Source organism: Hippocampus bargibanti, linkage group LG04 (genome assembly GCF_051943395.1).
Source record: "Hippocampus bargibanti isolate YZ-2025 linkage group LG04, ASM5194339v1, whole genome shotgun sequence".
Taxonomy (NCBI): domain Eukaryota; kingdom Metazoa; phylum Chordata; class Actinopteri; order Syngnathiformes; family Syngnathidae; genus Hippocampus; species Hippocampus bargibanti.
Genome location: NC_142737.1, coordinates 7,728,060 through 7,755,092, shown reverse-complemented (window position 1 = coordinate 7,755,092; position 27,033 = coordinate 7,728,060). Strand labels below are relative to the sequence as shown.

The 27,033-nt window shown below is 42.1% G+C and overlaps 1 protein-coding gene across 1 annotated transcript; it reads left to right on the top strand.

Moving 5' to 3' along the window:
• Positions 1 to 11,170: 11,170 nt before the first annotated feature.
• plk2b (polo-like kinase 2b (Drosophila)) lies at positions 11,171 to 23,786 on the top strand. The gene is made up of 14 exons (XM_088993803.1): positions 11,171 to 11,471; positions 11,550 to 11,657; positions 11,769 to 11,885; positions 12,909 to 13,038; positions 13,137 to 13,320; positions 17,798 to 17,996; positions 18,083 to 18,230; positions 18,993 to 19,087; positions 19,285 to 19,426; positions 19,579 to 19,659; positions 20,826 to 20,985; positions 21,097 to 21,226; positions 21,305 to 21,415; positions 23,026 to 23,786. Exons 1-14 carry the CDS (start codon positions 11,286 to 11,288, stop codon positions 23,215 to 23,217), a joined length of 1,983 nt encoding a protein of 660 aa, XP_088849929.1. The 5' UTR covers positions 11,171 to 11,285; the 3' UTR covers positions 23,218 to 23,786.
• The last annotated feature ends 3,247 nt before the right edge of the window (positions 23,787 to 27,033 follow it).

The following is a 27,033-nucleotide window of genomic DNA, read 5'->3' as shown; positions in this document are numbered from 1 at the left end:
GTACAATATAGCTATATGGGGTGGAATCTTTGTAAAATACGCTCACTAGAAGGTATTTGAAGTGATTTTACAAATTATGGACACAACTTGTCCGGAGGTGTCGGTTGTCCTTTAAATGACCTTGACCTGATGGGGGTTGGTAGGTATTGCCGGCCATTATACGCTACCATCGTCTTTATCAAATTCCTGCTTCTAAACATAAAGGTCAGTCCTTTAAAAAAATGATTGGATTGATCACGATAAGAACAGAGGACAAACGACTTCAGATAAGAGCAGATATTGAATAAAATCATTCGGTTCGACATGGAAGATCCAGTCAAAGCCGTTAGCGTTTCATACCCATATTTGCAGCTTGATCCTTTTGTCGTTTTTGTACACCGTCTTCACTTTGAAGTCGATGCCCACGGTGCTGACAAAGGCAGAGGTAAAGGCGTCATCGGCGTAGCGGAACAGGAATGACGTCTTGCCGACGCTGCTGTTGCCGATGATCAGCAGCTTGAACATGTAATCGAAGTTTTGGTCAGCGCCCTCCGCTTTGCCTTTCGCATCTTGAGTGGCAGCCATCTGCAATGACATAGGGAGGTACATCATGAAAGGGAAAGAAAGTGATGATATTTTAAGGCTTTAATCTTTTAGTCTTGACTCTTCTGCCGGGGAGTAGCCAGTTGGCTAGCATACGGATGGACAACAACAAAAAACAAACACAAATCATTTTTGTTAGCACTTCAACCTTGGACGGATGTCCTAGTTATAATTTGAGTTCAGTGCTGTTTATTGTGATTTATTTCAGTAAAACATGATGTCATTACTTTTCCCCCTTTCTTAAAACACCCTTTCTACTAAATTTTCTTCTTATTCATGTCTATCTGTTTTTTTTTTTCATTCGTGACGTTGCTTCCCCCCAAACATTGACTATTGTAACTTTTTCTTTAGCATGAAGTGAATTTTGCATGTGGTGGCTTTTTTTTTCTTGTTGGAATTTGTCAGCCACTTTGATCCAAGCCCCAAATAAAAGTATCTGTTCAATCAGGGCAGAGTAACTAATTAAATTGTCACTACAATTAATGATTTTCTACGTCAGCAACCAGCCACTTGAGAGGACACGCACACGCGCGCACGCACACACACACACACACACACACACACACACACACATACACAGTCATCTTTGCTCCAAGGTGAACCATGCAGGCGAGACCACCGCATTCACTGGTGTCAAACGTGTACTGCCTTGCTATCGTTTTTTTATAATAATAATTAGCATCCGTGGACTGTCTTTGTATCTTCTCTCTAAATAAAACCAAACAAATACTCGCCTGTAGACGAGTTGTGTGTAATACTGTGTGAATAATCTTGTAAATATATATACATATCTATATATACACGATGTGGTAGAAATGGAGAGGGGTGGTGAAGAGAGGAGGTGGTGGTTTGGCGGGGGGCGTACTCGCTAATGCTAGCGAGGTCATTTTATGACGAATTATGAGCCATTCACAGATGAAGCTAGTAGACATGCTATGTGACAAACCTGTCTCCAAGGCCCTTGACTCGAGTTCAGTCTGTGTGAAAATGTTCTTCCTTCGTTTTGTTCAATGTTTGTTTGTTTTTTTTTTTCTCGTCGTTTTCCTCTTTTTCTCAACCCCACTTGCGCGTCGCTGGTTGGCTATGGTGAAGCAATTTCAGCACCAAGGAGCTGTTCCCAACACTCCCCCCCTCCTTTCCGGCTTTCCGCTCCCTCGCTCTCTCCACGAGTATGCTTCTGACGTCATCTATTACGCTCACTGGGAGATGTAGTTTTCTCAACTCTGATGCAGAAGTGCGTCCACTGACGAATCTGTGAGCGTTGACTACAAGCTCCAGGATGCACCACAAGTTCGTCCACAGCTGTGGGAGTTAAAATGGCGAGGCGGTGAAAAGAAGTAATAAATAACCTTACGCATGTCATAAGTACCACCTATGGGTGTCATGTTTTTTTTATATAATAGCCCATTTTCTGTGTGGATTTCAGAAATGTATGTGATGTATTTCCCTACCACGAGGGGGCAACAGTTGGGCTTCCCCCCCCCCCCAAAAAAAAAAGCTGCTTCCGGTCTCCCCGTGAAGAACACGGGTGAGGCGCTTTCCTTTCTGTGTTTGAATGGAGGCGAACATGGCGGAGCGTTTTATTAATAAGTTCAAGTCGCCTACGATGGCACAGTATTGGACTGGCAGCGTAGCTTTACAACAACCTGGAGGTGATCTGTCGGGTGACTCGGAACCAGATTTCTCCGATGAGTGTCTGTCGTTGGGCTCGACGAGCAGCCCGGATATGTCACCAGATCGGCGACAATCCAGCAAAACCCGGCCAGACCACTCACGTGGAAGTCTAGGTGAAAACTCATTGGTGCTCATGCGTGCGCATGCAGGTGTGTTAATTTTATTTAGTTTGCTAGGTGACCTCCTACTGTAGTAATCTGGTCTATCAATCCATGGTCCGATAGTACCCATGATGCATTGCATTATTTACATCGAACATTGCAGATGGTTGCAATATGGAGTGTTAGAGCAGAAGTAAAAGACATTCAAAACAGGCAGCAAACAAAAATTCTCGTTTTTTAAGAAACAATCGAATCGTTGCAGCAAACTGCTTTTAATGATTCGAATTTAGTGGATAATGGGAATGATTTCTGAGCTGTTGCAACATATTGGAAATCTTAAAAGCTAAGAAATGTGTTTAAGTACACACTAGAAAGAAATATTGTGCTAAATCGGTTAATTTTGTCTTCTCTGTCATACCGTACAATATCAAAATAGCACAGCATTGATTGTGTAGTAACAAAAGTAAATTGAACGTTTATTTTATGTATGAATGAATTCATTGACTTGAATTAAAGTTGTTGATACAGTATATTAGAACAAACGATTTTACTCAGAAAATTGTTTTTATTTTGCAATTTAGAAATACCATGCGCCAATGAATGTACTTGGGTTTATTTCAATCACTTTCATATTCTTTGGGAATCTAGTTAAATCGGGCCCCATCCATTTTAAAATTTGGCCCCCTTTTCAGACACAAGGGGTCCAACTGGCCCATTTTTTTCAATTTCCTAGATGCATCCCTTCATTCGAAAAAATGCTAAATTGTCCCAAGCTGTGAGAATGACTGGTTGTTTGTCTCTATGTGCCCTGTGATTGACTGGCAACCAATTCAGGGTGTCCCTCGCCTTGTGCCTGAAGGCTGGGATATGCTCCATCACCCCCTGCGACCCTAATGAGGATGAAGCAGTCTGAAAAATGGATGGATGGATAATCTGATATAGTTCGGCCTGGTTCGTCGTACTACAGTAAAGTCTTGTTATATCGATATTCAAGGGAGTCCGAAAAAATATCGATATAACCGGGACTATCGATATATCCGACCCTGTTTGCATGTAATTTTCTCCGTGCGTGCATAGAAATAGTATCGATACAACCGGGACTATCGATATATCCGATATCGATATAACGAGACTTTACTGCAATTTTCTTCTGATGTCTATCTGTTTTTTTTTTCATTCGTGACGTTGCTTCCCCCCCCCCAAACATTGACTATTGTAACTTTTTCTTTACCATGAAGTGAATTTTGCATGTGGTGGCTTTTTTTTTTCTTGTTGGAATTTGTCAACCACTTTGGTCCAAGCCCCAAATAAAAGTATCTGTTCAATCAGGGCAGAGTAACTAATTAAATTGTCACTACAATTAATGATTTTCTACGTCAGCAACCAGCCACTTGAGAGGACACGCACACGCGCGCGCACACACACACACACACACACACACACACACACATACACAGTCATCTTTGCTCCAAGGTGAACCATGCAGGCGAGACCACCGCATTCACTGGTGTCAAACGTGTACTGCCTTGCTATCGTTTTTTTAATAATAATAATTAGCATCCGTGGACTGTCTTTGTATCTTCTCTCTAAATAAAACCAAACAAATACTCGCCTGTAGACGAGTTGTGTGTAATACTGTGTGAATAATCTTGTAAATATATATACATATCTATATATACACGATGTGGTAGAAATGGAGAGGGGTGGTGAAGAGAGGAGGTGGTGGTTTGGGGGGGGGGCGTACTCGCTAATGCTAGCGAGGTCATTTTATGACGAATTATGAGCCATTCACAGATGAAGCTAGTAGACATGCTATGTGACAAACCTGTCTCCAAGGCCCTTGACTCGAGTTCAGTCTGTGTGAAAATGTTCTTCCTTCGTTTTGTTCAATGTTTGTTTTTTTTTTTCGTCGTTTTCCTCTTTTTCTCAACCCCACTTGCGCGTCGCTGGTTGGCTATGCTGAAGCAATTTCAGCACCAAGGAGCTGTTCCCAACACTCCCCCCCCTCCTTTCCGGCTTTCCGCTCCCTCGCTCTCTCCACGAGTATGCTTCTGACGTCATCTATTACGCTCACTGGGAGATGTAGTTTTCTCAACTCTGTTGCGGAAGTGCGTCCACGGACGAATCTGTGAGCGTTGACTACAAGCTCCAGGATGCACCACAAGTTCGTCCACAGCTGTGGGAGTTAAAATGGCGAGGCGGTGAAAAGAAGTAATAAATAACCTTACGCATGTCATAAGTACCACCTATGGGTGTCATGTTTTTTTTTATATAATAGCCCATTTTCTGTGTGGATTTCAGAAATGTATGTGATGTATTTCCCTACCACGAGGTGGCAACAGTTGGGCTTCCCCCCCCCCCAAAAAAAAGCTGCTTCCGGTCTCCCCGTGAAGAACACGGGTGAGGCGCTTTCCTTTCTGTGTTTGAATGGAGGCGAACATGGCGGAGCGTTTTATTAATAAGTTCAAGTCGCCTACGATGGCACAGTATTGGACTGGCAGCGTAGCTTTACAACAACCTGGAGGTGATCTGTCGGGTGACTCGGAACCAGATTTCTCCGATGAGTGTCTGTCGTTGGGCTCGACGAGCAGCCCGGATATGTCACCAGATCGGCGACAATCCAGCAAAACCCGGCCAGACCACTCACGTGGAAGTCTAGGTGAAAACTCATTGGTGCTCATGCGTGCGCAAGCAGGTGTGTTAATTTTATTTAGTTTGCTAGGTGACCTCCTACTGTAGTAATCTGGTCTATCAATCCATGGTCCGATAGTACCCATGATGCATTGCATTATTTACATCGAACATTGCAGATGGTTGCAATATGGAGTGTTAGAGCAGAAGTAAAAGACATTCAAAACAGGCAGCAAACAAAAATTCTCGTTTTTTAAGAAACAATCGAATCGTTGCAGCAAACTGCTGTTAATGATTCGAATTTAGTGGATAATGGGAATGATTTCTGAGCTGTTGCAACATATTGGAAATCTTAAAAGCTAAGAAATGTGTTTAAGTACACACTAGAAAGAAATATTGTGCTAAATCGGTTAATTTTGTCTTCTCTGTCATACCGCACAATATCAAAATAGCACAGGATTGTGTAGTAACGAAAGTAAATTTAACGTTTATTTTATGTATGAATTAATTCATTGACTTGAATTAAAGTTGTTGATACAGTCTATTAGAACAAACGATTTTACTCAGAAAATGGTTTTTATTTTGCAATGTAGAAATACCATGCGCCAATGAATGTACTTTGGTTTATTTCAATCACTTTCATATTCTTTGGGAATCTAGTTAAATCGGGCCCCATCCATTTTACAATTTGGCCCCCTTTTCAGACACGGGGTCCAACTGGCCCATTTTTTTCAATTTCCTAGATGCATCCCTGCATTCGAAAAAATGCTAAATTGTCCCAAGCTGTGAGAATGACTGGTTGTTTGTCTCTATGTGCCCTGTGATTGACTGGCAACCAATTCAGGGTGTCCCTCGCCTTGTGCCTGAAGGCTGGGATATGCTCCATCACCCCCTGCGACCCTAATGAGGATGAAGCAGTCTGAAAAATGGATGGATGGATAATCTGATATAGTTCGGCCTGGTTCGTCGGTTTATGTACTGTTATGTTCGTCCTGTGACGTCACAAGCGCACCTGTGATGTTACTGTTGTGTCTCTTGATGCCTTTTCCCTGTCTAAGCTGCGGGATAAAAGTAGTACAATATGATGATGTCGGTAAATATTTCTACAGAACCTGGTGCAAGTGGAGTATCCCCTGTGACTACCACAGAGAGAGCTAAAAGCACTGGTAAAAAAACTAATCTCTACATCACAGGTGTCAAAGTCAAAGCCCGCGGGCCAAATCCGGCCCGCCACATCATTTTTTTCGGCCCGCGAAAGCAAATCATACTTGTTAAATTCCATGATGATTGCTAAAATCTGAGCCAAAATTTCATATTTTAGGATGTCAACCACAATAAAAGTCATTATTCTTGACTTCAGATTTGAAAACGAGTTATTCATTAATTTGCTGTGTGCTGTATATGTAATATTTGAAGGCATTTAAACATTCTAATGGCTTACCCAAATTCATAACGGCCCTTGAGAGGAAACCATAACTACAATGTGGCCCGCGGCAAAAAATGACTTTGACACCCCTGCTCTACATCAATTCAAAGCAGTAAAACACCGTTTTTATGAATGTGTATGTTTCAAAATTTTACAGCCAGCGGCCGTGGACTGAAAAGGGGCCGTGCGTCAGTCAGGTCTGCGCCAAGAAAACGCAGGAGCGATGCTGGTTGGTGTCGGTCTGACTGGAAGCCACAGCAGTTTCCATTCACTTCAACTCCTGGACCCCAGAATGCCGCGAAGGATCTCCATTCGGATGTGCCTGCAGACTTTCTGGAGCTTTTCATCACCGATGAGCTCCTGCAGCTCATCACGGATCAGACGAACCATAACGCAAAGCAGCTTTTTGAGGCCTTCCCCACGACTCTGCCATACAGTAGAGGCAAGGTTTGGAGACCTTTGTCTGTCCCGGAGCTGAAAAACTTTTTAGGACTCACCTTCCTCACTGGTTTCATCAAGAAACCTCACCTCAAGATGTACTGGAGCACGGACGAAGTAGAAGCCACTCCCTACTTCAACCGCACCATGTCAAGCAACCGTTTTCAATTGATTTGGAGCTTCTTCCACTGTAACAATGACGCCACGCAGGATGCAGTGGACAGACTGTACGAAGTCCGCCCCGTGTTGGACTACCTAGTGGGGAAGTTCAAGACTCTGTTTCAGCCCCATCAAAACGTTTGTATCGACGAGGGCATGATGCAATGGCGTGGCCGCCTCTCCTTCAAGGTTTATAACCACCAAAAGCCGATCAAACATGGGATAAAGTCTTACATCCTCTGTGACTCGGCAACCGGCTACTGTTTCAACATGCTTCCTTATGTCGGAGAGTCAAGCAACCACCCAGACACTCTCCTTTCCCTCATGGACTGTCTCCTCGGCAACGGCTACACGGTTTACATGGGCAACTTTGATATCTCTGTTGCGCTCTGTGAAAAGCTGTTGAAGGCCAAAACAAACGTCTGTGGGACCCTGTGGAAAAACAGAGGGGAACCCGCAGTCATCACCGACGTGAACAAGGCTGGCTTGGCCGTGGGGGACAAGCTGGTGCGCCACAACGGCACGGTGATGGTTCTGGCGTGGAGGAACAAAAGGATTCTCAAGATGGTGACAACCTGCCACCAGGACATCATGCGCAGCATTGAGGTTTGGCACAAGGGCAAAAACCAGAAGATTGAGCAGTTGAAGCCAGAATGCGTTGTGCAGTATAACGCCTTCATGAACGGGGTAGCTCAGCTGGACCGAAACGTCACTTACTACCCTTTCATCAAGAAGTCGCACAACTGGCCCAAAAAATTTGTCACTTACCTCTTCCAAATTGCCATGTTCAACGCCTTCACGCTGTATAAATTGAAGAATCCGGGAAAATGTCAAACGCTCCTGGAGTTCATCAAAAGCGTGGTGAAGGCATGGACTTCTAAATGCCATGCAGCAGCGGAGGAGGATGAGAACGAGGATGAGGACGAGGAAGGGGAGGACGACGAGGACGACGACGAGGAGGATGGGGATGAGGAGGAGATGGAGGAAGTGGAACTAGAACCGGAGGAAGACGAAGAGGAGGAAGAAGAGGAGGTGGTCCGAACGACTCCAAGGGCACCATACCGGCGCGACCCCGACAGCAGACTCGATGGGAAGATGAAGAAACATCTGTTGCTGCCCATCGCTCCTACACCCAGGAAGGCACGACCAACCAGAGACTGCAGGGTCTGTACTCGGCGGGGCTTCAGGAGCGAAACGAGACTTTATTGCAAGTCCTGTTTAGTCCCGCTGCACCCTGGGGAGTGCTATACCACATACCACACGAAAAAGTACTATTGAACACACACATCTGTAAATAGTTCAAACACATGCACATATCTGTAAATAGATTTTTTTTAATTCTGTGTTTCTGATTCTGATGTTGTAAATGTACAGTGATACCTCGTCTTGCGAACGCTTTAGATCACGAACTTTTCGGCTTACTAACATTAAATTCGCAAGAATATAATCTTGGCACATGAACTGTTTTTCAGGAAACACACGCAGCGCCACAATGTGGGATGTGTCGTTCGCGAACAAGCCGGTTCTTGGAGCCGGATCTCTGAAGTGAACGAAGCTTTAAATGGCAAGTTTAATTGCCTACTGAAATGTCATGATGTACAAACAGTAAATGGCAGACAGATTTTTTTTTTTCCTCTATTCCCCGCCCCCAGTCTTCAGTTAAAGCCGCACATGATTGGTCAAGATCCGTGGTAGAGGAGGAAGGGGACACATGCAGCAGTAAGCGGGGGGAGGAGTTACACAAACAGAAACACACACACACACAAAAGGGAGACGACAGAGCTTGAAACAAAAAAACACAGTTAAATGGTGAGAAAATTGATAGAAAACACAATGAAATTTGGACATGTTTAATCTTTACTGATAGTTCAAAGGCAGAGTGTAGACTGCAAGGTTAAAATATCCCATCAATCAGGCTCCACAAATAACCCGCACAAGCCATCTGTACAATTTGAAGAGAAAAGACAAGCAAGAGAACCAGCTATTAATGACGTTTCTAGTGTGCCTGCTTGCATCTGTTCTTCTTCTTTTCCTTTTGGCTTTTCCCTTTAAGGGGTCGCCACAGCAAATCGGTGTCCTCCATCTTGAGAGGTTTGATCCGCATGTTTGTTTTGGCCAAGCTTTTACGTCAGATGCCCTTCCTGACACAACCCTCTGTATTTATCCGGGCTTGGTTGCTATTGCAATATCACAACTTTCCAGATGTACAACCCAGAGCTCCTTGAGACACTTTATGCAAAAAGCTATCCATTCCATCAAGCCATCATCGACCATCACAAAAGTAAATAAAACGACTTCATTAATGGTACAGTTTATTTCTTTAATTACAATACAATAGCACATTTATTTTACTAAAAATAACGTACATTTTGTGTAGTTTTAAGGCTTATTTAGTTTTATGGGGACCTGGGAACGGATTATTCTCATTTTAATGGTTTCCAATGGGAGACTAATGTTTGGAATACACACATTTTGCCTTACACACACTTTCTGGGAACAAATTTAGTTCGTAAGCCAAGGTATCACTAGTTTGGTTCTGAAAAGTATTTTTTTCTTGTTTCTTAGAAGTAAACAACTGTGTAGATGCTCGAGGTGTCAGTCAACGTTTAAAAATATGGACCTTGATCCGCGTTCTGCTTGAATTTGCTTCGCTGCAGAAAAAGTCTGTTTTCTCAGCTTCTTAGTCAAAATCAGGTGTTTGTTCCTGAAATCATCCACTCTTACGCAACTTATATTTCCAGACTTGTAGTAGTAGTGTGCTAACATGGGGAAAATAAAGTGAAATGCTGCCCCCTTGTGGAAGGAAAAAAACATTGCCAGAAGGGTGACCAGTGCTTTATCAGCAGTCCCAGCAAGAAAAACCAAAACCCGAACAAATTCGGGAATGGCAGTGAATGAGATAACACTAATCCTCAAATAGGGCTAACGGTGTGTTTGCTAAAACCTGTAGTGTACATATATATTTTTTTCAAATACTTTGTTGATTTACATAAAGTGTATCTAATGTAATATTCTGATCAAGTTGGGTGACATCGTCTGAAATCTCCCTATTAATCAATTGATTGATCTCTCATTTGTTTCCCTTGGTCAAGAAACAGCGCTCGTACTGAGATGTTTGCAGTCGGTTGATCAATCCATAAGGACTGATTTCCTAACAGTTTTACTCCGTGATGACTGCTGTGCTACACTCAAGTGTCCAGATGGACGGAGTTCTGGCTAGTTAGTCGATGTTCAGCATGTGCCAACAAGCCTGCATCCTTGGCGAGAATTTGAATTAATGCTTTGAGCTAATGGGCGACTCATGATACTCAGAAGGGTGGTTACCATGTTGCAGGGGATGCATCTGGGTGCCACTTACGCATTTTGACAACCCCTAGCTCAACATGTATTTGTTATTTTTTGTATTTACATATGCCATACTGTTAAACTAGCTAAAGAAACACTACTCGGGGTGCGTGACGTCACGGGGAGAAGGGAGGATCCTACAACGAGCAAGTCAAAAGCACCGGACGTTACTGTATGTGTAGTTTATGAATAAATTCAATGGCTTCAATTACAATTGTTTGATATATTAGAAAAATAGATTTTACTTAAATAATGATTTTCCATTTGCAATTTAGAAATAGCACTGATTTGCTGTGGCGACCCCTTGTAGGGAAAAGCCGAAAGGAAAAGAAGACTTGTATACTTTGCAATCTAGTTAAATCGGGCCCCATCAATTTTAGAATGTGGCCCCCTTTTCAGACGAGAGGGGGCCAACAGACCCATTTTTTAATTTCCCCGATGCATCCCTTGAAAACGAATATATAATGAAAGAAAACGCTGTTTGAAATTTGATTTAAAGAATTCCCCCACCTGAGCTCAAATGCAATACAAATAGCACCCCCCAGGGGGCGCGCGTGTTTCGTACAGCTTCGAAGAGCCACTATGCTTGACTACTACTATATAAAACTAACAATAACTGTGCGTGTTTATGTTCTTTCGTTTTATTCTTACGTAAGTAAAAACAAATAATAATCAAAATGCTGTCCTATTGTCAACAGCTTCAGCGTTAAACCCAAAATATAAGTACGGCTACCGTCTATGCTTTTGAATGCCTCTGGCCACCGTTTGCATCTTTATAGGCCAGGACGTGAAGATAAAAGGGGTGACGTCACAATAAAGGCGGAGTTCTGAGGGCGACGCAATATATAAACCGAGACTCCTTCATCGGGCGTACTTTGAGATTAGAGAGGCACGCGAGTTCAAGCAGCACTCGCCTGCTAACACGTTCAATGGAAGTACAGAGCACTCCTGGGCGTCAGCAAGCGAAGAGCGGCAACATGTGTGAGTCGACGCCGAGTTCCCGCGAGGCTCGACGGAACAAAGCCGAGGAGCGTGGCGCTCCTTCGGAGATGTCCCGGATCATTACCGACCCGGCCACCGGCAAGTGCTACTGCCGGGGCAAAGTTCTGGGAAAGGTACAGAGGAAGACAGAGATGTAACTTTTGCATGTGCAACCAACTCCATCTTTAAACACACACTTTTTGTCTTTGCAGGGAGGCTTTGCCAGGTGCTACGAGATGACAGACCTCACCACCAACAAAGTTTACGCAGCCAAAATCATTCCGCATGCCCGCGTGTCCAAGCCACACCAACGGGAGAAGGTATCAATACATAATCAACCCGTACATGCGATTTATTCCCCGATTTAAATAATCACAATCAAGCTTGAAAATGTGTTTTAACAATTCCGTTTTTTCTCTCCCTATCTTTAGATTGACAGAGAAATCGAGCTGCACCGAATCCTCCACCACAAGCACATAGTGCACTTTTATCACCATTTCGAGGACAAGGACAACATTTACATCCTGCTCGAGTACTGCAGCAGAAAAGTTAGTCACATTCACAATTTGCATGGGGGGGGGGGGGGCGTGTCCCCTTAATGACTACTCGTTGCCTCCCTTCCTCATTCCTGCATTGCCTTTCCAATCCATGTCGATAACCTCTGAACTAATAAGATGGCATTAAAATCTACATTGCAATGACCGTATCTATTTTTTTTTACAATTGTGAGCCTCAATTGGGTTTTTTATAACACTGTGTGTTATTTGCCAGTTTTTTCTTAATTGTACGATAGGCAAGACCAATTGCTCGAAATGCCACTCTGCCTGAGCGCATTACTTTGCCTTGAGAGGCTGGCGCAGGACATTATCCCCAAAATAGTGCAGAAATGATTATTTGCGAGACATAGTGTGTTTTTTTTTCATCGCGACCAGTAATTTAGAGTAATTGGCAGCACCAAAGCTGAATAAATGGATTTGCTGATGAGCTAACTTAACTCATCCACTGCCAGATGATGTGCAAAAATGAGTCCCCTCCAGTGCTTTTTTTGTCATTTTCACTCAAATTGCAGGACTCAGGGAATATTGATTTTTAGTACGCCATAATTATTTAATGCAGCGTATGAAACCTTAGACTCTCCTCTTTCATCAGAAAAAAAAGAGTTAAGTTATATGGCTCTGACGTTATCTGAGCTTGAAATGGGGGTGGCTGTACAAAATTCAATACAATACATGCATGTTGGTTTACATGGTGATTTAACAACAGCTGAAACAGCATAAAGTGCGAACACGGACAAAAGTCTAATGCTTGTGGAAGAGAAAATATATTGCCAGAGGTCTTACCAGTGCTTTATCGGCACCTCTGCACGAAAAACCATGTCCGTGTCCTATTTTCAATTCCCGAATAAATTCGGGGATGGCAGTGGAGGAGTTAAGTATGTGTTGTGTGTTGTTTAAACCGTGGTGTGGAAAGAAAACAGTTTGTGAGATTCTGCTCTCTATTACTCAAGGGATTGTTGGTTTGCATTTCTTTCCTGTGTCAAATTGCATGCCTGACTGCTCTTTCCCTCGCAGTCCTTAGCGCACATCCTGAAGGCCCGCAAAGTGCTCACCGAGCCAGAAGTGCGTTACTACCTGCGACAGATCGTCTCCGGCCTCAAGTACTTGCACGAGCAGGAGATCCTGCACAGAGATCTCAAACTGGGTAGGTCTTACGTTGCATTCTGTGGCGTGCGTATTGAAAAAAAAACAGCAGCTTTCTCATCCCGCCCTTTCTCATCTTTCACTTGATCACACATCCAGGTAATTTTTTCGTAAGCGAATCCATGGAGCTGAAGATGGGCGACTTTGGTCTGGCGGCCAAACTGGAGCCGGCGGGGAACAGGAGGAAGACGATATGCGGGACTCCCAACTATCTTTCCCCCGAGGTGCTGAACAAGCAGGGCCACGGCTGTGAATCAGACATCTGGGCCCTCGGTTGTGTAATGTGAGTCCATGAGTCCTATTGTGATCCTTTCTGATTGTACTAAACAGAAATTTACGTTTTGTAGCGTCACATATGTTGTTAGCTTCTTTTGAATCTTTCTTCTAGTTTGAGGTTCTGTGCATCTATTTTGGAAAATGACATGCAATTGCACGACTTTGTAACGCTTGCGAAAGTCCGGAAGAAAGAAGCAGGCTTCTGATTGGCTGCCGAGCCGAGTATGCAAATTTCAACTGCAGGTAGTCTATGTTTGTGTGCTCGGCGACGGTACACGTGTTTTGTTAGCGCGTGAAGGCGAGAGCGTCAGTGAGGAGTTTTGTTTGAGCGCGCGGTCAGGACAAACCATCTATGATTTGGCGGAATTTAACACAAGTAGGTATTATTGAGCTTGAATATTTCGTTGTGTAATAATATGTTTTGAATGTTGAAAGTGATTCCATTTTTCAATAAATGTTGATTTCTTTGCCCCTTCGATGGAAACTTAAAAACAGACGCAATCTTGATAAATCACAGTGCATATGTTATTTTAATCTATTTCCATTTCCTCCTCCAAGTATCTGCGAAATAGTTTGTAAATGCCATATCTTGCATATTCCTTGAGAAAAATTTATTAACTGATCAGGGATATTTTTCACATTTGAAAGACAGTTAATAAATTGGGTTGTAGTGTTTTTACTGTGCTATGAGGTTTGTACATACTACATTTAAAGGACAACCGGCACCATTTTTTGTTTTTGTTTCCCACTGACATCAGAAAAACGTTTTATAGCATCTAAAATACCCAAATCAGGCAGGCTGATATTTTTAGTTAAATGAAAAACACCAATAAAAATGACTTCAAAATGAATCCGGAAATGGCCAGTTTCAGAAGGTTGCTCGAGAATCAAAACAATGGCTTCAGATTCGGAGAAGATGTTTTTTTCTTGTTCTTGTTCTTCTGAAGAGGAAAGCATAAATGTTTGCAATTGATTCTAGGAGTCCTCCCATATCAATTCGAGCCGTCAATGACAGCAATGTAGCACCCAGAAAAAGCAGAAGATTGCGCCCAAGCTCCGTTGGAAATGGGCTGATTTGTCAGCTGGGAATTTGTGTCAGCGAATATCAAATAGTTGTCTTGGTGCAACACACAACGATTCACCATGGCGTTATTTATGTGTTTTCCTTCTAATTTCGCCATCAACACGGATTAACACGAAGTTTTCAGACTAAACAAAGTACCCAAAATGCATTGTATGTCGCTTTCTCGGTCAGGGCGGTCCAAACGTGACGTCACATGGGGATCGTCATCAACTCGAAAACAAGACTTCATATATTCAGCGCAAGTCTTAAAACGTAAACTATAGCTATATGCTGTGGAATCTTTGTAAAATACGCTCAGTCGAAGTCATTTGAAGTGATTTTATAAATTATGGACATAACTTGTTCGGAGTATTTCCGGCCCAAACACTCCCTCCAAATGCTCCTGGCCCGGCCCTCTCTGTCAAATTTTAGAACCCAATGCGGCCCGCGAGTCAAAAAGTTTGCCCACCCCTGTACTAAACAGACAGTGCAGTGAATACAGTAAAATTAGAAATGCATGGTTGCGTTGGGGTAATAATAATAATACATTTCATTTATAAGCGCCTTTCGAAACTCTCAAGGTCACTTTACAGGCACAGGATAAGTTTGTCTGCGGGTGAGCAGCGGCAGCCACACGCGCCAGCTCCAGCGTTCACTCAACCCGGAAGTAACTCCAATACTGTAGATAGAAAGCTAGCTAGCCAGCTAGCTAATAGATAGCTAGATAGTTACATAGCTAACAGCTAGCTGGCTAATTAATCATAATAATAACAACAATAATACATTTCATTTATAAGCGCTTTTCAAAAGTACGTTGCAGCCTCCCAGTGACCCCAAAACCGATGGCTGATCGCCGTGTGTCCCGTTGCAGGTACACCATGCTTTTGGGAAGGCCGCCATTCGAAACCACCAATCTCAAAGAGACGTACCGCTGCATCCGCAAGGCTCGCTACTCCCTTCCCTCCTCGCTATCGCCGCAAGCCAAGCAGCTAAGACGATATGCGGGACTCCCAACTATCTTTCCCCCGAGGTGCTGAACAAGCAGGGCCACGGCTGTGAATCAGACATCTGGGCCCTCGGTTGTGTAATGTGAGTCCATGAGTCCTATTGTGATCCTTTCTGATTGTACTAAACCAGGCATGGGCAAACTACGGCCCGCGGGCCACATACGGCCCGTTAGGCTTTTCAATCCGGCCCGCCGAACTTGCCCAAATTATAGTACAAACAGTGTCTAAAACTCATGACAAAAAGCTAGCGAACAACAGGGCAGATAACTGAAAAGTTGCCTGCCCCATTTTTCCCAACTTGAAGCAAAATGAGACCAATCCCATTAAGAAACATTGTCACAAAGTATAAAGGTTTTTTTTTAAATCAAGAATGCACCAACTACAAATGCTACCTTGCTTAATTTACGGCAAATGCGCATGGCTGTAAATTTTGCTACAGTAGTCGATTGTCATTGTGGTGCACAATGCAACGTTTGCATTGATTCCTACGAGCCACTAAGCCCCTTTCATAAGTCTCACGTACACTTTACAGTCACGGTTTAATGTAAATTTACGTTTTGTAGCGTCACATATGTTGTTAGCTTCTTTTGAATCTTTCTTCTAGTTTGAGGTTCTGTGCATCTATTTTGGAAAATGACATGCAATTGCACGACTTTGTAACGCTTGCGAAAGTCCGGAAGAAAGAAGCAGGCTTCTGATTGGCTGCCGAGCCGAGTATGCAAATTTCAACTGCAGGTAGTCTATGTTTGTGTGCTCGGCGACGGTACACGTGTTTTGTTAGCGCGTGAAGGCGAGAGCGTCAGTGAGGAGTTTGTTGAGCGCGCGGTCAGGACAAACCATCTATGATTTGGCGGAATTTAACACAAGTAGGTATTATTGAGCTTGAATATTTCGTTGTGTAATAATATGTTTTGAATGTTGAAAGTGATTCCATTTTTCAATAAATGTTGATTTCTTTGCCCCTTCGATGGAAACTTAAAAACAGACGCAATCTTGATAAATCACAGTGCATATGTTATTTTAATCTATTTCCATTTCCTCCTCCAAGTATCTGCGAAATAGTTTGTAAATGCCATATCTTGCATATTCCTTGAGAAAAATTTATTAACTGATCAGGGATATTTTTCACATTTGAAAGACAGTTAATAAATTGGGTTGTAGTGTTTTTACTGTGCTATGAGGTTTGTACATACTACATTTAAAGGACAACCGGCACCATTTTTTGTTTTTGTTTCCCACTGACATCAGAAAAACGTTTTATAGCATCTAAAATACCCAAATCAGGCAGGCTGATATTTTTAGTTAAATGAAAAACACCAATAAAAATGACTTCAAAATGAATCCGGAAATGGCCAGTTTCAGAAGGTTGCTCGAGAATCAAAACAATGGCTTCAGATTCGGAGAAGATGTTTTCTTGTTCTTGTTCTTCTGAAGAGGAAAGCATAAATGTTTGCAATTGATTCTAGGAGTCCTCCCATATCAATTCGAGCCGTCAATGACAGCAATGTAGCACCCAGAAAAAGCAGAAGATTGCGCCCAAGCTCCGTTGGAAATGGGCTGATTTGTCAGCTGGGAATTTGTGTCAGCGAATATCAAATAGTTGTCTTGGTGCAACACACAACGATTCACCATGGCGTTATTTATGTGTTTTCCTTCTAATTTCGCCATCAACACGGATTAACACGAAGTTTTCAGACTAAACAAAGTACCCAAAATGCATTGTATGTCGCTTTCTCGGTCAGGGCGGTCCAAACGTGACGTCACATGGGGATCGTCATCAACTCGAAAACAAGACTTCATATATTCAGCGCAAGTCTTAAAACGTAAACTATAGCTATATGCTGTGGAATCTTTGTAAAATACGCTCAGTCGAAGTCATTTGAAGTGATTTTATAAATTATGGACATAACTTGTTCGGAGTATTTCCGGCCCAAACACTCCCTCCAAATGCTCCTGGCCCGGCCCCTCTGTCAAATTTTAGAACCCAATGCGGCCCGCGAGTCAAAAAGTTTGCCCACCCCTGTACTAAACAGACAGTGCAGTGAATACAGTAAAATTAGAAATGCATGGTTGCGTTGGGGTAATAATAATAATACATTTCATTTATAAGCGCCTTTCGAAACTCTCAAGGTCACTTTACAGGCACAGGATAAGTTTGTCTGCGGGTGAGCAGCGGCAGCCACACGCGCCAGCGTTCACTCAACCCGGAAGTAACTCCAATACTGTAGATAGAAAGCTAGCTAGCCAGCTAGCTAATAGATAGCTAGATAGTTACATAGCTAACAGCTAGCTGGCTAATTAATCATAATAATAACAACAATAATACATTTCATTTATAAGCGCTTTTCAAAAGTACGTTGCAGCCTCCCAGTGACCCCAAAACCGATGGCTGATCGCCGTGTGTCCCGTTGCAGGTACACCATGCTTTTGGGAAGGCCGCCATTCGAAACCACCAATCTCAAAGAGACGTACCGCTGCATCCGCAAGGCTCGCTACTCCCTTCCCTCCTCGCTATCGCCGCAAGCCAAGCAGCTTATCGCCAGCCTTCTGGCCAAAGCGCCCGAAGACAGACCCGACCTGGAGCACATTTTGAGGCACGAATTCTTCACACAGGTGAGATGCAAAATTTTCCAAAGGACGGCAGCGCTTCGGCCTTTTCTCTAGCTGTCGCTGACCCACTTTGATGTCTACTTTTGCAGGGCTTCAGTCCCGAGCGTTTGTCGGCGAGCTGTTGTCACTCCGCCCCTGATTTCCACGTTTCAAGTCCCGCCAAGCGATTTTTCAAGAAAGCGGCAGCGGCACTATTTGGTGGCAGGCGGGACAAGGTCAAATACTACGAGACTCTAAGTGAGTAGAGTTGTAGAACTCAGTGGGCATTTATCCAACACTATCACTCCACAATTATGAAAACTGTCACTACTATCCAAAAATTCACATACAACATCTGGGCCAGTACAGAATATGTCTGTCTGTCTCTCTCTCTGTCTCCCTCTCTCTCTGTCTCTCTGTCTGTCTCTCTCTCTGTCTGTCTCTGTCTATCTCTGTCTCTGTCTATCTCTGTCTGTGTCTCTCTCTCTATCTCCCTCTCTCATGACATGACAAGAAAATTTAATGCTTCAAAATCAACAAAGATGCTAGGATTTATTTATTTAATAATAATAATACTTTTTATTTATGAGCGCCTTTCAAAATGTGTGTATTTATTTACTGAGTTGCATATTTATTTATGTGTTTATTCATTTATTTTTATTTATTTATGTATTTATTTATCTGTGTATCTATTTATTTTTATATAGTATTTATTTATGTATTTATTTATTTTTATTTATTTAGTATTTATTCATGTATTCATTTAGTTGTTTGTTCATTTATTTGTTTATTTAGTTTTTTTATTTGCGTATATGTATTGATTTCTGTGTTTATTTATTTGCATATTTGTTGTTGTTTGTTTTTATGTATGCATTTATTTATGTATTTGTTAATGTTTGTGTTTATTATTTTTTTGTATTTATTATTTTGTGTTTTTTTTTTTCATTTTTATTTTTTTATTTGTTATTCTTTTATTCATTCTTTGGACCATCGATTGATTGATTGATTGTCTTCCTACAGACAAGTTGGCCAAAGAAGAAGATGAAATCTACAAGCTGCAGCATGACCTGGAACGAACTGTCATCAGCCAGCAGCAGTGCAAAAAGACAGCAGAGGTATTTAAAAAAAAAGAATTCATTTGCACTTGCAATTTTTCCATTCGGCCCTTTAAGTGCGCAAGTAACCCAGCGTGTTCAGAAAAGCGTTTATTTTCAACCGTTTCGGGTTGAGTCACTGACAAAGGAGATGAAGCCCACACCAAGCGCTATTGCACATTTTCAAACGCTGTCGTCATACGTTTCGTCCTCCTCAGAATGGAAGTCTACTTCCGCCATCTGCCCAAAGTACCGTCGCCTTGGCAACGGAGAGCCGATCCCTGACGACGACGAGAGATACTATCCGGCTAATCGTTCGGGGGAGTCTGAGGAGTTGCAGCAGCGGCAGCAGCAGTGAATGTGAGTTATTGACGAATGTCTTCCTACACTGGCCGCTTCACCCTTTCGTTGAAAGCCGTGCTTAAAATCCTGCTGTGCGCCTTATTCAACTTGTCATGAGTGTTTGTACAAAGCGACAAAAGGCTTAAATCCATTCCCTGTCATCCCTGAAGGTCTAGAGTACAACACCACAGGAAGCGTCACCGAGACAGTTGCCGGCGTTTTGAGGGGATACCTAGAAAGCATGCCTCAAGGTGAGTCAGTCACCGCCAAATGCTTCAGTGCTAACAGATCTGTGGATCTAGCGGCTTCTTCTAGATGATAGCGGTCCATGTTAAGCACTTTGTTACAGCTTCAGCTGTTGTTAAAGGACAACCGACACATTTTTTTTGTTTTCTAACTGACATCAGAAAAACGTTTTTTAGCATCTAAAATACCCAAAACACGCAGTATGATATTTTTAGTGAAATGCAAAACACCAATAAAAATAAGTTAAAATGTCCCAAAACTACTTCAAAACTACCTCGGAGATGCCGAGTTTCAGAAGGTCCCGCTCCCTTGTTTGTGACGTCACACCAGGATGTCATGCCTTGCGCTAGAATCAAAACAATGGCTTCAGATTCGGAGAAGATGCTTTCTTGTTACTCATCCAGTTGTGAATTAGATTGAAATAGTTCTGAAGAGGAAAGCATAAATGTTTGCAATCGATTATAGAAGTCCTCCCGTATCAATTCGAGCCGCAAGGACTCCCAATGTAGCGTCCCAGAAAATGCACAAGATGGCGCCCAAGCTTCGTTGGAAATGGGCCGATTTGTCTGCTGGGAATTTGTGTCAACTAGTATCAAATAGTAGTATTGGAGCAACATACGATTCACCATCGCGGTATTTATGGTTTCCTTCTAATTTCGCCATCAACACGGATCAACACGATGTATTCAGACCAAACAAAATACCCAATATGCATTGTGTGTCGCTTTCTTGGTCAGGGGCGTTCCAGATGTGACATCACGTCAGGCACAGGCATCGTCACCAACTCAAAAACAAGACTTCCTGAATATTCAGTGCGAGTCTTAAAACGTAAAACATATAGCTATATGCAGTGGAATCTTTGTAAAATACGCTCAGTTGGAGTGATATTACAAATTATGGACACAACTTGTCCGGAGGCATCGGTTGTCCGTTAAAGCGCTATATAAATCAATATGTATTGTTTTGTCATTGCCGCTATTGCTGATCTCTTTTGCTAACCAAAACAGCAGCACCTTCCAGCCCCAAAAATCAAACGCCTGTTGTAAATACGCTACTAATTGCTTCTCCTCCTTCAAGAATTATTCTGAAAGTGTCATTAATGTAAATTGCAGGCCATCATTCTGGGAAATTAGTCCTCACCTCATGTTCATAAATGTTTTCCGCCCCGCAGCCGACAACATTCCTCAAATCGCGACTTGTTGCGGCCTTCAGTGGGTGACCAAGTGGGTGGACTATTCTAACAAGTACGGCTTTGGATACCAGTTGTCCGACCACACTGTGGGCGTTCTCTTCAACAATGGAACTCACATGAGCCTCCTGCCAGACAGAAAGTACGCGCCACCCCAAACTGTTACGCGATCGCCAAATGCTGACAAAAAAAGTAGCAAGTTTAGTTTTTTCAAAGGTTTTTCCTCACTGTTTTTTTTCTAATTCATCACCAGGACAATCCATTATTATGCCGAGGTGGGCCAACGCTCCGTTTTCCCCACCTGCGAAGTCCCGGAACACTTTGTGGGCCAAGTGACCGTGCTCGAGTACTTTTCCCACTACATGGAAGAGAACCTCATGGATGTAAGATTTTCCATTCATTGTGCTACGAGAGCATTGCATGCTGCAGCATGTCGGATGCTAACCGTTGCGTGTTTTCAGGGCGGGGACCTGGGCAATATGACGGATGCACACATGCCCGGACTCTATCTGCTCCGATGGCTCAAATCGGACCGCGCCCTCATGATGCTCTTTAATGATGGCACTTTCCAGGTAAACACTCTCGGGGAAAATATGGGTGGTTACCAGGAGCAACGAGATAACAGCAGTAAACTACAATTGACATTAAGGGAGAAAGAATGTATCATATTCAAGTTCAAACATATTTATCCTCTTAATTGTTTATAATGGAATACACTGAGCGTAATATCAGAATAGGGAAGGCTTTAATAGTCCCACAATGGGGAAATGTGCAATCTTTAGCAGCAAAATTTAAAGGGATGGGGGGGGTCTAACGACAAAAAAAAGAAAATGTCAGGAGACTGAAATGTACAACTGCACAAAAAATGTATAAAAATACAGTATAAAAAGCATATTTCGGATATCTAACTGTATTGACGCAACTGTATTGTCCCAACATATGGTGGTTGTGCTATTTACAATGCATGAGTCAGTAAAATAAAAGTAAAAACGAGAGTTTTGTTCAAATGAGGCACTCATAACAACTGGCACTTAGGACCCATCGGTCTTGACACTTATAAATCCAACCACAATAATATCATGAAATATAATTAAAGTTTTGTATTCATACTACATATATCTTGTGGTGCGTTGAGGAAAACTGGGAATTTGGAAATCTCAAAATGCATATACAGTATTTATAGAAATCCGATCATGTGAAGTTTGGTGTTTTATATATATATGACATATTTCTGCTTTTGAAACGTTTTGATATATTAAATTGACAAACTTTGATCAGGACTGCCTTTCACATAGAATCGGACCAGTACATAGATCTGTGTTTCTTTGAAAAGAATACAATACTTATTGATTTATATAGCGCTTTAACAACAGCTGAAGCTGTAACAAAGCGCTTAACCCGGACAACTATCATAAAAGAAAGGTCAGAATAGGTTACATACTGCAGAGGTCATGACATGAAATCATTTTAATTGTGGAATGGGTGTTGGCGTATCATTTTGGAAATGAATTCTGACATGTGCAAACGAATAATGCCCACAATGTTTCAAAATGTTGTCATGGATAGCACACAAACACAAAAAAATACTCCATTTGCAAATAGAAACTTTATGTTTCATCCAATTACAATTTCCTGATTTAAAAATGTGTTTTTTTTTAATGCAACTCGAAACTCGAAACAGGAAGTCCACAACAGGAACATAAACAAACCACTTCCCTGGGGAAATTCTCTTTTGATGAAAAGGGGGAAAAAAAAGAATACAAAGCATTGCAAACTCTTCAGGGTTGTCAAGCATTTCACCGTGGGCCTTATTGTGGCCCACAATGTACAGGACTGAATTTGAAATCAGAAATCATGGAAAACGGTGACATCTAAATACAGTATTTTAAATCAGCTAGCATTGTCAAACGTTTGATACGGGGATCGGCACAAAACGGACAAAGAATTTGAATTGGATTGGATTAGCCTTTATTAGTCTCGCAGTGGAGAAATATACATTCCACAGGAGCAAAGTGATGAAAGTGGAAAGGAAGAAGTAGAAAAACAAAATACAGGAGCTGCTGTAAAGGCAGCCGTCTTTTGTGGCACCATCTTAAAGTAAAAAAACAACACAATCTTTTGAAGGAAAAGAAAAGAATTTCATCCCAAATAAGATCGGACGCATGTGCTATCATTCCCAAAGGTGAACTTTTACCACGACCACACCAAGATCAGCCTGTGCTGCCAGAAGGACGAATACATGCTGACCTACATCAACGAGGACCGCGTGTCAAAGACCTTCCAACTCAGCTCGCTGCTAGCATCCGGCTGCCCCGCCGATCTGCGCGAGCGAATGATCTACTCGCTCAAAATGCTACTGGAGAGGTGCAGCTAAGGACCTTTACCCTTGCGGAAATGCGTGCACGAGACGCATAGACATGGACGGATCCTGACGGAGAACAGTGGAATTGTGGAGGAATGACAAACTGGATATCACAGTGTGGAAAGGAGGCAAAATGAGGATATTGGTACGACCCGGATGTTGTTGGACAATGAGAGAGAAAGACGATGGTTTTTATTTTTTATTTTTTGGGGGGGGAAAAGCTGGGCTGGCACCAGCTTGAAAATGGGGGAAAAAGGAGACTGCAAGACTGTCACTGGAGTTAATGTTGTACAGCGGAAGCTAACATGCTAATAGGTTGCGTGGTGGGTTCAAGTGTTTTTAAAAATATGGACGTCTGTTTTTTGGTGCGTATTTGTCTGAGTCAGAGCGCGTGGGAGGGTTGTAATTCCGTGCTTGATTTATTCTCTTAATGACAACTAGAGTGAGCGCACAAGAGGTGAGCGAGGGTTTTTTTTAAGGCTTAAAGAGCCAGTAGCTGCCCAGTCAAAAAAAATACTGCATAATTTATTGTGTATAAAAAAGTGCCGTATTTATTTATTTAATAAAAGTTCATTTTCTAACATATTTGTGTGTGAACTTTTCTTTTCCTACATACTCATTTTCAGAGTATCAAATGTAATTTGAGAAATTATTGCTGATTGAATGGGCGACTATTTTCCATGACTTCTGATTTCAAAGTCAATTTTTTTTTTATTTTACAACCTGCAGCATACTGAACAAGTAAATGTGTCATAATGCGTAATATAATGATGTGCTTATACATATATAAGTACTGCAAAATCAGAAAAGTCATAACTAATTGTGATCTGTGGGGGAAAAAAATAGTTTGATACCACTGAGATTGCCACTGGCCTTTTAAATTTGAGCCATGAACACCGCAAAACAGGATTCAAATGTAATTTCAAGAAATGGTTATACAGTGATACCTTGGCTTACGAACTTAGTTGGTTCCCAGACAGTGTGTATCCCAAAAATTAATTTCCTATATGAGACCATTGAAATGAGAGTAATCTGTTCCCCGGTCCCCATATAACATAATTTTGCTATGGCTATAAATGTGCTATGGTATTATAATTAAAGAAATAAACTGCACTGTATAACAAAGTGGTTTTATTTACCTTTATGATGGTCGTTGATGGCTTGATAGAATGGAGTGGCCAGTTTCCTCAGCATTAAACATTTGATGAGGAACGTAACCTTCTTTCACCATCTTGAGGAATGATCCCTTGTAGGTGCTTTCTCTGTTATAATTTTATCTAGTTCTTCATCAATTGTGTTCTGTTTAGCTAGGTTGATAGCATTTTGCATCTAGTGTACAGATGTCTTGTGCGGGTTGTTTGTGGTGCCTAATTGATGGGATATTTTAACCTTGCAATCTACACTATGACGTTCTTGACCAATCACGTTGCTTTAACCGAAGACTGGATGTGGGCAATAGAGGACAAAAAAAGTCGGCAGCCATTTCTTTTTGGCGATGTGTTCACTCTCTCTGTCTATAAACCCCCCCCCCCCACTACTTCTTGACCAATCACATGGCTTTAACCGACGACCTGCGGCGGGGAATAGAGGACCAAAACAAGCCGGGTGCCATTTTCTTTTAGGAGAACGGGCTCGTTCGCGAATGACACATCACTCATTGAGGCAGCTCCGTGTGTATCCCGAAAAGTTTGTATGCCAAGGTAAAATTTTCATAAATTTAACATTCGTAAACTGAAAAGTTTGTAAACCGAGGTATCACTGTATCAAGAGAAGTAATCTGAGTATCCCAAATCAAGTTAAGATGTTATTTTTCCAAACATACTTGCTGTCACATTGCACAATTCAAGCCATGGTCCATTCCAGCCGTGTGTGGGTCCACGAAAACTTTTCCCGAATTTTCTGTAAAGATATTTTGTCTTCCCATCCCAATGGTTGCATAGAAATTTGAATATAAGACATGAATTCCAAGTCCAAGTGCGCTTTATATTCATGACCAGTTGAAATATTGGCCATTGGTAATTGGCTGATTGCATCATATGGGCAAACACCACTCTGCCGAACATTTATTTCCCATAAGAAACCATTAAAAATGAGAATAATCAGTTCCCAGGTCCCCATGAAACATAATTTTCTACTAAATAAGCCTTAAAACTATATCTTGTTTTCTGATAATAAATGTGCTATTGGATTGTAATTAAAGATATAAACTGTACAGTATAATGTCGTTTTATTTACCTTTGTGATGGTCAATGTAGTCTCCTCTTGATGATATCTGAGTGAAGTTGCCTTGCTTTCTCGGTGATAATACCCTCATTCACTGTCCCCTGCTAGCTGCTTTTCGTTAATGCAAATCAACAGAAGTTTTTCAACCTCTTCTATTGCCTGAGACTGTTGCTTAGGCAACACAAAAACACCCTTAGCCACACGTAGCAATGGTTGACTGAATGCTAAGTCACAAAAACGCACACCTCGTTTGTGTTTTTCTGCTCGACCGTAATTTTCTTTCATGTCTTTTTAGGCTTAACACTAGCCTGTGGTGAGGTCTTTTTCGGTCCCATAATAGCAAAAGTACTCCACTCGATAACAAACCACGTCTGCAGTCAAAGGAAGTGGGTGTGGAAAACTAGTCCGGCAGCCACTGTGGCCCTGTTCGACCGTGTGGTTTGGTGTTCATCCGCTGAAAACTAGTACGCCAGCCACTGTGGCGCTGTGTGGTTTGGTTCATCTGCCGAAAACTAGTTCGTTAGCCAAGACTACATGCGCGAATTTGATGTTCGTGAGGCGAAACGTTCGTGTTCTTAAGTCGAGATATCACTGTATATATATATATATATATATATATATATATATATATATATATATATATATATATATATATTTGTAGCAGGTCAATTCGATCCATCTCACAGCAGGATGTTTGTGTCATGATTCCGCTGAGCGCCTCTTTACCTCTGCAGCTCGCTGGCTTACTTATATAACAACTGCAGTCCGACGTCGACGCTTGAGTCATCCACTCCAAAGGTTCCCATGGAATACCGGTGCTCAGCGGACCTCAATAAAACATGTCTGAAGCGTAGACCATCCCCATGCGGGGAGGGTGGGACAAGAAATCAAGGCCAGTGTGAGGGAAGGAGTGGGAATGATTCATGCGCAGATACCAGCCGTGGTCCAACTGATTTCTGACGCGCTCAAAATAGATGGCGGATGTTGACATTGCGTTGCATTCGATGACCTTGTAAAGTTGCATTTTGTTTGGGTCAAAAGGAACTTCAGTCATGTTTTGGATATATTTTTTTTCATATTTTTCAGATATGATATTTTTCATTACTTCATATTTTAAAACCACAGGTGTCAAAGTCAAGGCCCGGGGGCCAAATCTAGCCTGTCACATAATTTTTTTTCGGCCCGCGAAAGCAAATCAAACTTGTGAAATTCTATGATACTTGCTAAAATCCTAACCAAAATTTCATATTTTTGGATGTGAACCACAATAACAGTTATTATACTTGACTTCAGATTTTAAAACTTGTTATTCATTAATGTGTTGTGCGCTCTATATGTTATATGTGGAGGGGATTAAACATTATCATGGCTTCCCCAAATTCATAACGGCCCTCGAGAGGAAACCATAACTACAATGTGGCCTGCGGCAAAAAAAAAAAAAACTTTAACACCCTTGTTTTAAAGGACAACTGACGCATCCGGACAAGTTGTGTCCGTAATTTGTAAAATCACTTCAAATGACTTCTACTGAGTGTATAAGATTTCACGGCATATAGCTATATTTTACGTTTTAAGACCCGCGCTGAATATTCCGGAAGTCTTGTT